Genomic DNA, 14,321 nt, shown 5'->3' on the forward strand with positions numbered 1-14,321 from the left:
ATTAAGGGACCAGGTTTTGTTGCAAATACTGTGATGTTTGCCTTTGATGCCTTTTACATGCCCACAGACTAGTTTAAAAGCAGGAGAAAAAACCAATCAACACCTCAGACCCTATTGCCTTTTCTACCTTCCCCCTCCCCCTTTGTCCGAGTGAAACCACTCAAATATCAAAAGATAAGCTTTTAAACAAGTGGGAAGTTAGCTTGAGAAAGATTTCAGCTCTGAGACAGAACTCTGGGGAGCCCTGAATAGATGTGAGGGGAAGTCCAAGGGCTTCTCTTGGCCTCAGACCTTATCAACAGGAAGTTGTACCTTTTCACCACCTTCTTCAGTTTCACCCACCATCCACCCTCTGCCTCTGGGAACCACCAATCTGTTTGTATCTATGAATTCGGTTTTGCTGAGGTTTTTGGTTTGTTTGTTTTCAAAAAAATGTTTTAATCTTCAGCCTTGGGCACCACAACCTCAGTGTGGAGCCTGACTGCAAAAACCATGGTGCTTAAAACCCAGGGCTCCCTGGGCATTGATTGAGTTTCTCCTCCCGGCATTCCTGAGACCTTCGTGTATGTTAACACCATAGAGGGTCTCACCACATTTGTTCATTTACTCATTCAATAGGCATTGGGGAGCTTTCCACATGTACAGGTCTGTGTCCATACCATGGGCAGTGTGGTGGGGACCAAGTGGGATGAGATCCAGGACATGAAAGAGCTGGAGACTAGCTGCTCTCCCCTTTGTGCAGGAAAGGCAGAAAAGGAGGCTGAACAGCCCCAGAACAATTGCAAAGGCGCCTACACAGACAGATGAGCCTCTCCCGTAGACCCTGAATGTGGGGACCCCACCAGCAAGGGGTAGCACCTGGGAGTGTCCTAGTGATGCCGACCCTTGGCCAACCTGGACCTCCTGAGTCTGAATCGGCAGGTTAACAGTGTCCCCAGGTGACCTGTAGGCACGAACAAATATGGAAATTGCTGACCCCAGCTACAGATAGACCTATGAACAGATGGAAGAGAAGAATATGTAATTAGTTAGGAGGGCTACCTATTGGGGTAGATAATTCTGAATTGGTTTATGAGCATGGTTGCTGAGTGAAAGAGTGATTTTAGTTAGAACTATCCAATGTAAGCTTTCTGTAAAACATTCTAAGTGTATCAAAGTCTGTATCTTGGTTCTTCAAGAGCTTGAACTCCTCCCTCTGTGCTTGTGTCATTTTAGCTACATGTGAAGGAAGAACAGTTTAGGCCATTGGATGAGAACCTTCTCAAATACACCTTCTACAGTCTCCAACCTACCTTTGTTGTTGTTGTTGTTGCTGTTGTTGTTCAGTTGCTCAGTTGTGTCCAACTCTCTGTGACCCCATGGACTGAAGAACTACAGGCTTCCCTGTTCTTCACCATCTCCTGGAGTTTGCTCAAACTCATGTCTATTGAGTTGGTGAGGTCATCCAACCATCTCATCTGTCATCCCCTTCTCCTCCTGCCTTCAATATTTCCCAGCATCAGGGTCTTTTCTAATGAGTCAGCACTTCATGTCAGGTGACCAACCTACCTTTATCCATGCCTATCCTGCTTTCCTCTCCTGGTGTTTAAGAATCACCAAGGTCAATGATTCCAACCTGTGTCTTTTGGTGCTCTTAGTCAATCCATCATCCCAACCAAAGCAATGACTCAAGGGCAGAAATTATATTCATTTTCCAGATAAAGAAGCTAAGATTCAGAGGTTGAGACACGAAGGCAAGTAACTAAGGGGACCGTAGCCCATTTTGTCAAGGACCAGTGTATTGTTCTGGCATCTTGCTGGTTATTGCTTTCCTTTCACTCTCAAGTGTCCCACTCTGGACAGCACATTCTTTGGGCACTCACATTTCCAGCGTGTGGCAGAGAAAGACCTGGCATGCAAATAGTATGACTGACTCCAAAAGCGGGGCTTTGTGTTATCCCAGGCTACCTCTTAACATTTCAGAATTATAATGTTTAGAAGGAAGGTTTGTTCTTTGTCATCATTCATTCAGAAAACATTTACTGAGCACCTCTTATGTGACAGACACTGTGCGGGAGGATGTAACTAAAAAGTGAATAGGATCCAGTTCCAAGTCTTGAGAAGCTCATGATTTACTAAGAAAACAGACAACTTATGAGAGGGTATTAGAGAAATATGAGTTACCTAGGATGAGGACTGATCTTTCCAGAAGCAATAACAACTGGGCTGATCCTAGAGAATGAGAATATCTCCCCTACATGGGGCTCCTGCTCTTTTTCAGACCACAGGGCACTGAAGAAAATCACCAAGTCATCATTCTGACTTACACATCAGTCACCAAGAGTTTCCCCCACAGTACATCCTCATCACCTACCTCTGGAGCTATGGCATGTGCCATGAAGACCTGGAGATGTGCTGTTCTGACCTTCCTTCAAGGGCTCTCCCCTTAGTTGCTAGAAGTGCTGCCAGTGGGCAATCTTCACTCTCCAGAGCTTCTGGTGGGGGGGGGGGGGGGGCAGCCTGTATGTAATGATCCATCCAAATGGAGGCATAAAGGCCTGGTCAGTGGACATGTCAGGACAACCCTGAAGGGCTGTCTTCACTCCAGAGCCCTCATAGGGTCAGCTAAGGTCATCTGGCCCATGATCCAGCTTGGTTTTTCCCTCTGCTCTATCCACTTTCTTCACTCTTGATTCCACAAGTGCTAATCCCAACAACAGCCCTAATAAATATCCCAACACTAAACTCCATCTGAGTCTATATCCCAAAGAAGCAATCTGTAACATACATCAAAAACATTCCAGAATTTGGGAAGGATTTTTATTTGAAAATTTCTGGTTATACACATAACATTTTAAAATCCCACAAATAGAAAACAAAAATGGTAGAAACAAGGACTTTGTGTGTCAATATTTTAAACCTTTGTTGTTGCTTTTTTTTCTTTATTTTGCTTTATAATACTGTATTGGTTTTGCCATACATTGACATGAATCTGCCATGGCTGTACAATCGTTCCCAATCCTGAACCCCCCTCCCACCTCCCACCTCATATCATCTCTCTGGATCATCCCCGTGTACCAGCCCCAAGCATCTTGTATCGAACATAGACTGGCGATTTGTTTCCTACATGATAGTATACATGTTTCAATGCCATTCTCCCAAATCATCCCACCCTCTCCCTCTCCCACAGAGCCCAAAAGTCCGTTCTATACATCTGTGTCTTTTTTGCTGTTAAACCTTTGGTTTAAAATCCTCACTCTAATGTTCTCTGACCAAAATGAAATTGTTATATATTAATATAAAAAGAAAACTGTTACATTGAACCATAAGAAATTGCTGTTTTATGGGCTAAAAAAAAGGTTGACTGTTAGCAATTTTACATGGCCAATATAATACAAAAATAGCTATGAGCATTTGGAGCTTAGAGAACATTACACTGATGAATAACTCATGAGTGAAATATATAATTAATGAATCAAATTAAAAATTGGAAAATACAGAACACTATGATTATTGATCAGTGCTCAGTACCAAAACTTTTAGGCTGCAGCTAAAGTGGGCCATTAGGTGGAAGAAAAAAGTAGGTTTTATGTACTTGCATTAGGGGAAAAAAATTTAAAAATTAATCTATTTCTAATTTAAGAATTTAGAGAAAAAACTCAAATGAAGTAAAGCTGAAGGAATGGAAGAATATGATGAGCTAGAAAACAAAAAATCAGAAAGGATCAATCAAGCACAGAATTTGATTCTTTGAAAATTCATAGGATAAAATAAAGCAAGATTATTCAAGAAAAACACAAGGCTCAAAGAAAATTAAAAACCAATACAATATTGTAAAGTAATTAGCCTCCAATTAAAATAAATAAATTTATATTAAAAAAATGAACTAGATGGTGATGATTTCATGACACTGTGAATGTGGCTAATGTCACTGAATTGTATGTTAAAAAGGTTATCATAGAAAATTGTATATTATAAATTTAAAAAGTGTAAAATATAGAATACAATACAATTCTCCATCTAGAAGACAGTGATCACCTAGAACGGCTCCTATTTTGAGAAAGCATATTTTCTCTTTCTTCTGTTTTAGAACATATAATCAAATATTATCTTAACATATTTTAAACCAAATATCTTTTAAATTTGGGCAGAGGATACCTCTCTTTCCTATTTCACATAAACTAAAGTATATTTTTTTTTGTTTTTTCTCTGTACTATTTTAATCAGAGATATTTGGGTGTAATAATGGATCCTAGCACTGTTAAAGAAAGTGGTAAAACAAATGGTGACTTCACATAGTCTTCAAGTAAACAGAACTCCTAATAAACGTGGAAGTAATATGTAATTTTAGGAAGAGTAAAAGACATCTGTGACAACTTTTTTTATATCTTATAAAATGAGTTTTGGTTCTGGAGTCTCTCAAGACACTAAACCTGGTAGACAGCTTTTACTTGTGGCCTTCACCTCTGATTTGGATAAGAAAATTAGTATAACATACAAATAAAAATAGTAAATCATTTTGTTAGAGCATGAAATCATTGGGTAAAATTGGAGAAAATAAATCCAAATTAACATCTATGTGTAAATATTTGGGACTGGTGTAAAAAAGTATAAAAACCACTTTTTTTTAAAGTATAAAAAGTATGGAAAAACACCTTTGCAATAGACTTGACATCATGGTAGAATCACAGCATTGATTCAACAATTGTTAAGGCTGATGGCTGTCCATTGGAAGCATTCATAACCACATGACCACTGTGAGGAACATCTGGTTATTTCTTTTTGGTGTGCGCCTGAAGGGGGAAAATGACAAATTAAAAATTAAAAAAAAAATGTTTAAAGCATTTTAAAGTCCTCATTTCTAAGGCAATGCATTTGGAATACATGTGGAAGATGTCCACATCTTCATATTAAACAATCACATAGCTACTGGAGGCACCATTTAAAAACCCAAGGATGTGCTTATTCTATGGAGGAAGTAATCCCATTAGAATCCTCAGTGGGGCTGGGCATAATGCCAAACAAACTGCAGATTCACTAGAGTTCTGATCATTCTAATTAACAGATATGCTTTGTTACTATAGTAAATTAAAAAGCAAAATCATTTTACTGACTTAAAATCTAAGAGATAAATTAAAAACAGGGTAACAAAGAAGCTAAGGAAACCCAGTGTCTGCACAAGTGTTTCTCATTTTCACACATAAAATGAGCACAATAAATCTATATGTTAATATTCAGGTGTAATCCCTATATTTTATAAACTTTGACTGACAAGCATTGAAATGCTGGCATATATAAATACATGAAATATCCTGGCATTCAATTTGTGCAGCAAAGCCATTAGAGGGCCTATAGAAATGTGATCTGTGAATAGTTGGTCCCAAGAATGAAAGGAAAATCTAAAGCTTTAACAATGACTCAACCAAGCAACTTCTCTAAAATGTAAGATAAGACCCAATATAGGACAGTTCTTTGCCAGCTTGATTTTTTGAATTCTACCAATTTCTAGCTGAACTGGAAGAGATACAGGCAATAAAGCAAAGACTGAGCAAGCAGACAGTATCATCACAGGAAAGGAGACCTCTAGAGTGCTAAATAAAGGTTTTGGTAGAGCAAACAGAACAATACTCTAACTGGATGTAATGCTAAACAACAAAGCCTTAGGGAGAAAATGATATTAGTATCATGTAGGATTTTTCTTCACAAATTAGAAAACAGAGGTGACCTACACCTTTCCCCAGTAGATATTTCTAGATCCAACGAACAATATGCCACCTTTCTCCCCTCCAACTCTCAAATTTCCTAGCTGTTCCTTGATAGCACTTACATCCAAAATGTACTGATAACCAAAACAATCTTAAGAAAGAACGGAACTGGAGGAATCAACCTTCCTGAATTCAGTCTATAAAGCTAAAGTCATCAGACAGCACAGTACTGGCACAAAAACAGAAATACAGACCAGTGGAACAAGATAGAAAGCCCAGAGATACACCCAGGCACCTGTGGGCACATTATCTTTAACAAAGGAGGTAAGAACATACAATGGAGAAAAGACAGTTTCTTCAATAAGTGGTGCTGGGAAAACTGGACATCTATGTATAAAAGAATGAAATCAGAACACTCCCTAACACCATACACAAAAAGAAACTCAAAATGCATTAAAAACCTAAATGTAGGACCAGAAACTATAAAAACTCTTAGAGGAAAACATAGGCAGAACACACGTTGACAAGATCCTCTATGACCTGCCTCTTAGAGTTATGGAAATAAAAGCAAAAGTAAACAAATGGCACCTACTTAAAAGCTTTTGCTCAGTGAAGAAAACTATAAGCAAGGTGAAAAGTCAACCCTCAAAATGACAGAAAATAATAGCAAATGAAACAACTAACAAAGGATTATCCTGCAAAATATATAAGCATCTCATTCAGCTCAATAAAAAAAATAATAAACTTCCCAATCAAAAATTGGGCAGAAAACCTAAACAGACACTTCTCCAAAGAAGATATGCAAATGGATAATAAACATATGAAGAGATGCTTAACATCTCTCATTAGAGAAATGCAAAATACAATGAGGTATCACATCATACTGTTCAAAATGGCCAGCATCAAAAAATCTACAAACAAATGCTGAAGAGGGTGTGAACCAAAGGGAATTCTCTTGCACTATTATGGAGACTCCTCAAAAAACTAGGAATAAACTACCATATGACCCAACAATCTCACTACTGGGTATATACCCTGAGGTACGGTTTCATCATTGAAAAAGACACATGTACCCCAATGTTCACTGCAGCACTGTTTACAACAGCTAGGACATGAAAGCAACCTAGATGTCCATCAATGGATGAATGGATATACGGGTTGTGGTACATATACAAAATATTACCCAGCCATAAAAAGCAATGCATTTGACTCAGTTCTAATGAGGTGGATGAATCAAGAACATATTAAACAGAGTGAAGTAAGTGAGAAAGAGAAAAACAAATATTATATATTAGTGCATATATATGGAATCTAGAAAGATGGTATTGATAAACCTATCTTCAGAGCAGCAGTGGAGACACAGACATAGCCAGTGGAAGTTTGCAGTATGATGCAGGAAGCTCAAAGCCACTGCTCTGTGACAACTTAGCAGGGTAGAATGTGGTGGAAAGTGGGAGGGAGACTCAAGAGAGAGGGGACATATGCATACCTAGGGCTGATTCATGTTGATATACTGCAGAAATAAACACAATATTTTAAAGCAATTATCCAATTAAAAATAAATTTAAATTTGAAAAAATGTACTGAACACCTATCAGAAAGAAATGTAAAGGATCTGCAGGGTGTTCTATGCTCTGTAAGAATCTAAAGCCAGAGTCCAAGCACCTGGACTGCAGATTCTCAGCAGACCTGCCTTCAACCTGCAAAATATTATTAAGACTCAGTCATGATGCTTAGTCTCCAGAGGCTTCTGATTGAAAAGGGCACAGAGTGCTTGTTACCAGATGCCTGGTGGAGACCAGGCGACGAGTGTGAACCCTGGAGACAAACTTCAATTACAACTCCCTGCAGCAGCCTCACCTGTTTGGCTCTTTCAGTGAGGGCAGTGGCCTCAGCCTCACCCAGTTGTTGCACCATCTTGTAAAATAGGCTCTTACTGTTTTGTAGCAAATCATGTGGTGGATTATATTCTTTCACTGTCCCTGAATCCAAAACCTGTTAATCAGCAGAAAGAAACCCATTAGCAGCATGCAATGTATCACAATAACATACTGTAACTCACACAATATTTTGGAAAGGGGCAGGAGGAGATAAATGGAGAGAATCTGTTTAGGTGGTAGGCCTTGTGGTGTGTAAATAGTTTGATTACTTTGTTTTACCAGGCAAAATCCTAATGAAACTGTGCAACCTCAGACTGGGACTTGAACCCACGGTCTTTTAATTAGAATCACTCACCTGGTGTCTGGATGTACTGAAGTTCAGGTGCTTTATGTCTCAGCTCAGAAAGACTTCAATGAGAGACAAAGTGATAGGTAAGAAGTGGATTTATTTAGAGATAAAGATTCTATTGTATCTCTATTGTATACTTGATAAAAATGTGTTCCAATAAAACACTTATTAGTCAAAAATGTCACTCAGTACTTATATGGTATGGAAGCCTTAAGAATATGTGCTAGAATATTGGTCCACAGATTTCTTCTTCATCTTATTGTAGTAAGAATCATAAAGTCTTAGGAAAACTACCTTCTTACAGTGTTTTCATGACAGATTCTTCTATTGCAGCTAAATTTTATTGAGTCCCCATTTCAAAGAATTCACTGATTTAGCTATTACTATGTTTTCTTTCCCTGGAGAAGGATATGATAACCCACTCCAGTATTCTTGCCTAGAAAATCCCATGGACAGAGGACCCTGGCAGGCCACAGTCCTTGGGGTCACAAAGACTTGGACATGACTGAGCAACTGGACACACACATACAGATTCTATAGACAGACTGCAGGCCATCTCAAAAAGCAAGCGTGGCTGTAGCAGAAACACACTCAAGGGACAGAGTGTGGATTATCTCAGAAGGTGAGAGGCCCTGAAATATGGTGGGATTAGTTTTTATGGTCTGGCTAATTTTATAAGCTAATGAGTGGGAGGATTATTCCAACTATTTTGAGAAATTGATGCTGTGATCACTCACCTAGAGCTAGACATCCTGGAATGTGAAGTCAAGTGGGCCTTAGAAAGCATCACAGTGAACAAAGCTAGTGGAGGTGATGGAATGCCAGTTGAGCTATTTCAAATCCTGAAAGATGATGCTGTGAAAGTGCTGCACTCAATGTGCCAGCAAATTTGGAAAACTTGGTAGTGGTCACAGGACTAGAAAAGGTTGGTTTTCATTCCAATCCCAAAGAAGCGCAATGCCAAAGAATGCTCAAACTACCATACAATTGCACTCATCTCACACGCTAGCTAAGTAATGCTCAAAATTCTCCAAGCCAGGCTTCAACAGTACATAAACTGTAAAACACTAGATGTTCAAGCTGAATTTAGAAAAGGCAGAGGGACCAGAGAACAAATTGCCAACATCCACTGGATCATTGGAAAATCAAGGGAGTTCCAAGAAAACATCTACTTCTACTTTATTGACTATGCCAAAGACTTTAACTGTGTGGATCACAACAAACTGTGGACAATTCTGAAAGAGATGGGACTACCAGACCACCTGACCTGTCTCCTGAGAAATCTGCATGCAGATTTTTATGTACTTTTAAGAAAATTAAACGTGCATTAATTTTTTTAAACACCATGCAGGTCAGGAAGCAACAGTTAGAACTGGACATGGAACAACAGACTGGTTCCAAATCAGGAAAGGAGTATGTCCAGGCTGTATATTGCACCCTGCTTATTTAAATTATATGCAGTATATATCATGAGAAAAGCTGGGGTGGATAAAGCACAAGCTGGAATCACAATTGCCAGGAGAAGTATCAATAACCTCAGATATGCAGATGACACCACCTTTATGGCAGTAAGTGAAGAAGAACTAAAGAGCCTCTTGATGAAAGTAAATGAAGAGAGTGAAAAAGTTGGCTTAAAACCCAACATATAGAAAACTAAGATCATGGTATCTGGTACCATTACTTCATGGCAAATAGATGGGGAAACAATGGAAACTGTGACTGACTTAATTTTTTTAAGCTCAAAAATCACTTCAGATGGTGACTGCAGCCATGAAATTACAAGACGCTTGCTCCTTAGAAGAAAAGTTATGACCAATCTATACAGCATATTTAAAAGCAGAAACATTACTTTGCAACAAAGGTCCATCTAGTCAAAGATATGGTTTTTCCAGTAGTCATGTATGGATGTGAGAGTTGGACTACAAAGAAAGCTGAGCACCAAAGAATCGATGCTTTTGAGCTGTGGTGTTGGAGGAGACTCTTGACAGTCCCCTGAACTGCAAGGAGATCCAACCAGTCCAACTTAAAGGAAATAAGCTCTGAATACATTGGAAGGACTGATGCTGAAGCTGAAACTCCAATACTTTGGCCATGTGATGCAAAGAACTGACTCATTTGAAAAGACCCTGATGCTGGGAAAGATTGAACATGGGATTAGAAGGGGATGACAGAGCATCAGATGGTTTGATGGTATCACTGACTCAATGGACAAGAGTTAGTAAACTCCAGGAGTTGGTGATGGACAGGGAGGCCTGCGTGCTGCAATCCATGGTGTCACAAAGGGTCGTCCATGACTGAGAGACTGAACTAAACTGAAAAGAGCACTGAATCTCTTGTCAGAGAGGTTAAGATGCTTCTTGAATTTGGCTGTGGTTATAGTTTATTATTCTGAGAATGAACGGCTGGCAAAAAGAGTTGCTACTTAAGTAGCTTTAGCAGAGATGCTTTGCATAGAAGAAATCTGTAGAAATCCAGTTTTCTCTTTGGACAAGACTAAAGAAGCAAGAAAGAAATTGGGCTCCAAATTCCAGTGATCACAGCCTGGCAGAGCACACAGGGAAGCCCAGTCTGAATTGCTGAGGATCTGAATCTCTTTTGTCACAATTTATCTTTCCTTGCTTCTTTCTCTTTTTCCAACTGCCTACATTTCAGCCACTTTATTGCTCATTAATATGTCCACTAACTGGAAACTGAAAGGGAGAGGAAGGGGCTCTTAACTCTGCCTTTCTACTTGTTAGTGGCTCTGCTTAATAGTTTCAGAGGGAAGGAAGAGTCTGAAACAATTGGCCTAAGTGATATACCTAGGAAAACAGTTTTGATGTTAAGTGGTTTCCTGGTGGCTTAGACAGTAAAGAATATGCCTCCAATGCAGGAGACCCAGGTTCCATCCTTGGGTTAGGAAGATCCACCAGAGAAGACAATGGCTACCCACTTCAGCATTCTTGCCTGGAGAAATCCCATGGACAGAGGAGCCTGGTGAGCTACAGTCCATGGGGTTGCAAAGAGTCAGGCATAACTGAGTGGCTAACACTACTACTACCACTACTAGAATAAACGTATCTTAAAAAATATGCTGAAACTAAGCAAGACACAGGTTGTTTCTCACATCTAGGTATTGTACTTAATCCATCCCATGTTATTTAGTGGGAAATATTTATTAAGTCTCATAAAGGCCATTTACCCACTAATCTTTTGTTAACTGCTAAGGGCATACTTTATTTTGGGGCTCCAAAATCACCACAGATGGTGATTGCAGCCATGAAATTAGAAGACACTTACTCCTTGGAAGAAAAGTTATGACCAACCTAGATAACATATTCAAAAGCAGAGACATTAAATTTGCCAACAAAGGTCCATCTAGTCAAGGCTATGGTTTTTCCAGTGGTCATGTATGGATGTGAGAGTCGGACTGTGAAGAAAGGTGAGCACTGAAGAATTGATGCTTTTGAACTGTGGTGTTGGAAAAGACTCTTGAGAGTCCCCTGGACTGCAAGGAGATCCAACTAGTCCATTCTAAAGGATATCTGTCCTGGGTGCTCATTGGAAGGACTGATGCTGAAGCTGAAACTCCAATACTTTGGCCACCTCATGGGAAGAGTTGACTCATTGGAAAAGACTGATGCTGGGAGGGATTGGGGGCAGGAGAAGGGGATGACAGAAGATGAGATGGCTGGATGGCATCGCTGACTCGATGGACATGAGTTTGGGTGAACTCTGGGAGTTGGTGATGGACAGGGAGGCCTGGCGTGCTGCAATTCATGGGGTTGCAAAGAATCAGACACGACTGAGCAACTGAACTGAACTGAAGGGCAGCTTTCTCAAAAAGAGTTCAAGAATAATTGAATCTGTCACATCCACCTAATTATCAAAATGTCCTATAATTTGGCATGCCAATTTAGATGTCCTGAATGTGCAATTTTACTTAAATATAGAACATATAACTATTCCCCTTGAAGAAGAAGAAAAAACACAGTTTTAAAACACAGATCTCTCTCATGCCAAAGACTTAGTAAATAAGTACATGAAATTGGGGCAGGAGACAGATGGGTTCCAGGCTGCCCAGCTCGAGTTTTTCCTCTCTGGACAGATATTCCAAGAAGAAGACAATAGCAGGAGGGAGGAGAAGCTGAGATCTGCCCAGATAAAAGATAAACAGGCCACATTTTCTCATTCTCAAGGTCAAGGAGACCTTCCTACCTACACATGTGCAGAAATGTTCCTTGGGGGTCAAAAAGGGAGATGTCACCCACCCCCACTGTAGGTGATGTCAACCTACCCATAAGCCTCTTCTCTAGGTTCCATCTTGGCTAAGGGATGTATGCACACACATGGGAGGACCTTGTGAAAAACCAAGTACAGACTCAGAGTCAGATAAAACAAGAATATTGGCCAATGGAAACCCAGAAAACATGCCTCATATAAGTGATTTTACCTATCACAAGTGCACCACTCTTTTTCTGAGCCTGCACATGTGACTATCTACATGTTATCATTTTCCCTCCTACCAAGCACTTTACTTGTTTCACTACTTTCCATCTGCTTGTGTAAATTCATTTATACAAAGTCAGAAGTCCAGGGCCTTGTCACTGGCTACTGGCCCTCGAGGCCTAGTACCTGGTATTCAGAGCTTTCTATGCCTCAGTCTGACTTCAATCTCTGTCCAAGGAACCAAAATCCTTTTTCAAGCTGCCGCAGGCTGAGGCCGCCTAAGATAAAAAGGTTCATTACTTCATACAATGAACAACCTTACATTCTGCAGCAACAACTTTTAAAAATCACCACTTTAGAGTTGGTGAAAATGAGTTTTCTGACTATAAAGACTTTATATATTTTAATGAAAATATTATTAATGTTTTGTCCTTGTCCAACTTTCTACTTTATTTATTCAAATTTGAATGAATAGTAAATCTTCCAATTTCTGTCACATTGTCTAAAACACATAAATGCCACTGAGATGAGTAGTTCTTAGAATTGGCTAATATCTAAAATACTCAAAGCCAGAAAAAAATTTAATGCTCTCAAAAACAATAGGATTAATATAAATGGTAGAAAGATCATTTTGATCAAAGTACTTTGAGCCTTTTAAGTATTAGTGCCTACTAAAAATTGGCACTTGCCTTCTGCTTCTATAAGAAGTAGGTCACAAACCACTTCAGCCACTGACCTTCAACACATCCTAAAAGGAGTATAGGGTGGAGACTCGGAATGAGACAATCTGTGCCCTAGGAAAAATTGGCAGAATAGGCCTTCAGATACTTAGATACTTTTAGGAGAAGATTTTTGTGACCCCAATTCTTGCATCTCCTCTTATCTAGAAAAGCACTAAAGTCATTAACAGCAATATCTGCTCTTCATGATTAGCAATAAGCCTCTGCCAAAATGTGTACTTGACTGCACATACCCCCCTTCACAATCACATATAACACTGACACTCTACTCTTTGGAGTAGTTTCTCAGAGCGATCTGAAATGCTGTCTCCTGGGCCATAGTACTCATTTTGCCCCATGTGAAACAACTCACAATTCTCATATTGTACATTTTTTTGTTGTTGATATTACTAACATTATATTTTATAAGGGGAGTTTTCAGTTTTAGATGGGGGAATGACAGAAGTGTGATAGTTTGTTGCAATGCTTGATAATTTATAAGAACTTAAATTTTAACTTTCTAAACACTTTAAAAATGCAAATACAATACACTTCATTAATACTCTTTTGATAGGCATTAAAACAAAATACAGTATCTTAAAGTGAACTGCATTATGAATACAGCCTCAAGAGGACAGACTCACAAGGTCTGAGAGATGGGATGCCCTCGCATATAAATGGAGTGTAACAAAGGTTATGGTGACCATCAGATCCATGAAATCATCCATAACTAAAATAGCAGTCTTTGGATTTGAAATAGAAAATTAAAAAATAGCTGTGAGTTGAGGATTTACTATTTCATATGCTTTATAATCATCATTGTTAATTCTCAAGAATGTCTCTCAAAAGTAGACAAAAGATTCATGATTCCCATCAATCCACTCTTCCATTTATTCCTTCCATCTTCCCTATCCATTCATCCATCCTGTAAGCACTGAATATCTATCACCAAAGCACTGTTCTAGGAATGGGAGATTCAAAGATGAGCAAGAGAGTCTATCAAGAAGTTCACAGCCAGATACAGATGAAGACTGATGTGCAGTTAAATACCTTGGCCAAGGCAACAGAATCAGCAGATGGCAGAGCTGGGATTTGAATCTGGGACTGAACTTTCATTGCTTCCTCTGCATGTGAGTTACAAGTAAAAGGCACTGTTAAATAACTTACCATAAGAAGTAAGAGACATGAGAAGTTTAATATTCAATATTCTAAAATATCTTCCCATATGGATAATATATCATATTAACTTTGTTTATAATTT

At 39.1% G+C, this 14,321-nt stretch overlaps 1 protein-coding gene across 1 annotated transcript in view; it reads right to left on the bottom strand.

Annotated features, from left to right (window-relative positions):
• Window positions 1–3,441: 3,441 nt before the first annotated feature.
• The window catches only part of LOC120883241 (multidrug resistance-associated protein 4-like), a 181,019-nt gene continuing 170,139 nt past the window's right edge, over window positions 3,442–14,321 (bottom strand). Inside the window, exons 28-29 of the mRNA XM_040267270.1 lie at window positions 7,545–7,679; window positions 3,442–4,772 (exon numbers count right to left, since the gene is read on the bottom strand). Coding sequence (XP_040123204.1) covers window positions 4,752–4,772; window positions 7,545–7,679 — 156 coding nt within the window. The 3' untranslated portion in view covers window positions 3,442–4,751. The remainder of the gene's footprint in view (window positions 4,773–7,544; window positions 7,680–14,321) is intronic.

Source organism: Oryx dammah, unplaced genomic scaffold (genome assembly GCF_014754425.2).
Source record: "Oryx dammah isolate SB20612 unplaced genomic scaffold, SCBI_Odam_1.1 HiC_scaffold_24, whole genome shotgun sequence".
Classification (NCBI taxonomy): domain Eukaryota; kingdom Metazoa; phylum Chordata; class Mammalia; order Artiodactyla; family Bovidae; genus Oryx; species Oryx dammah.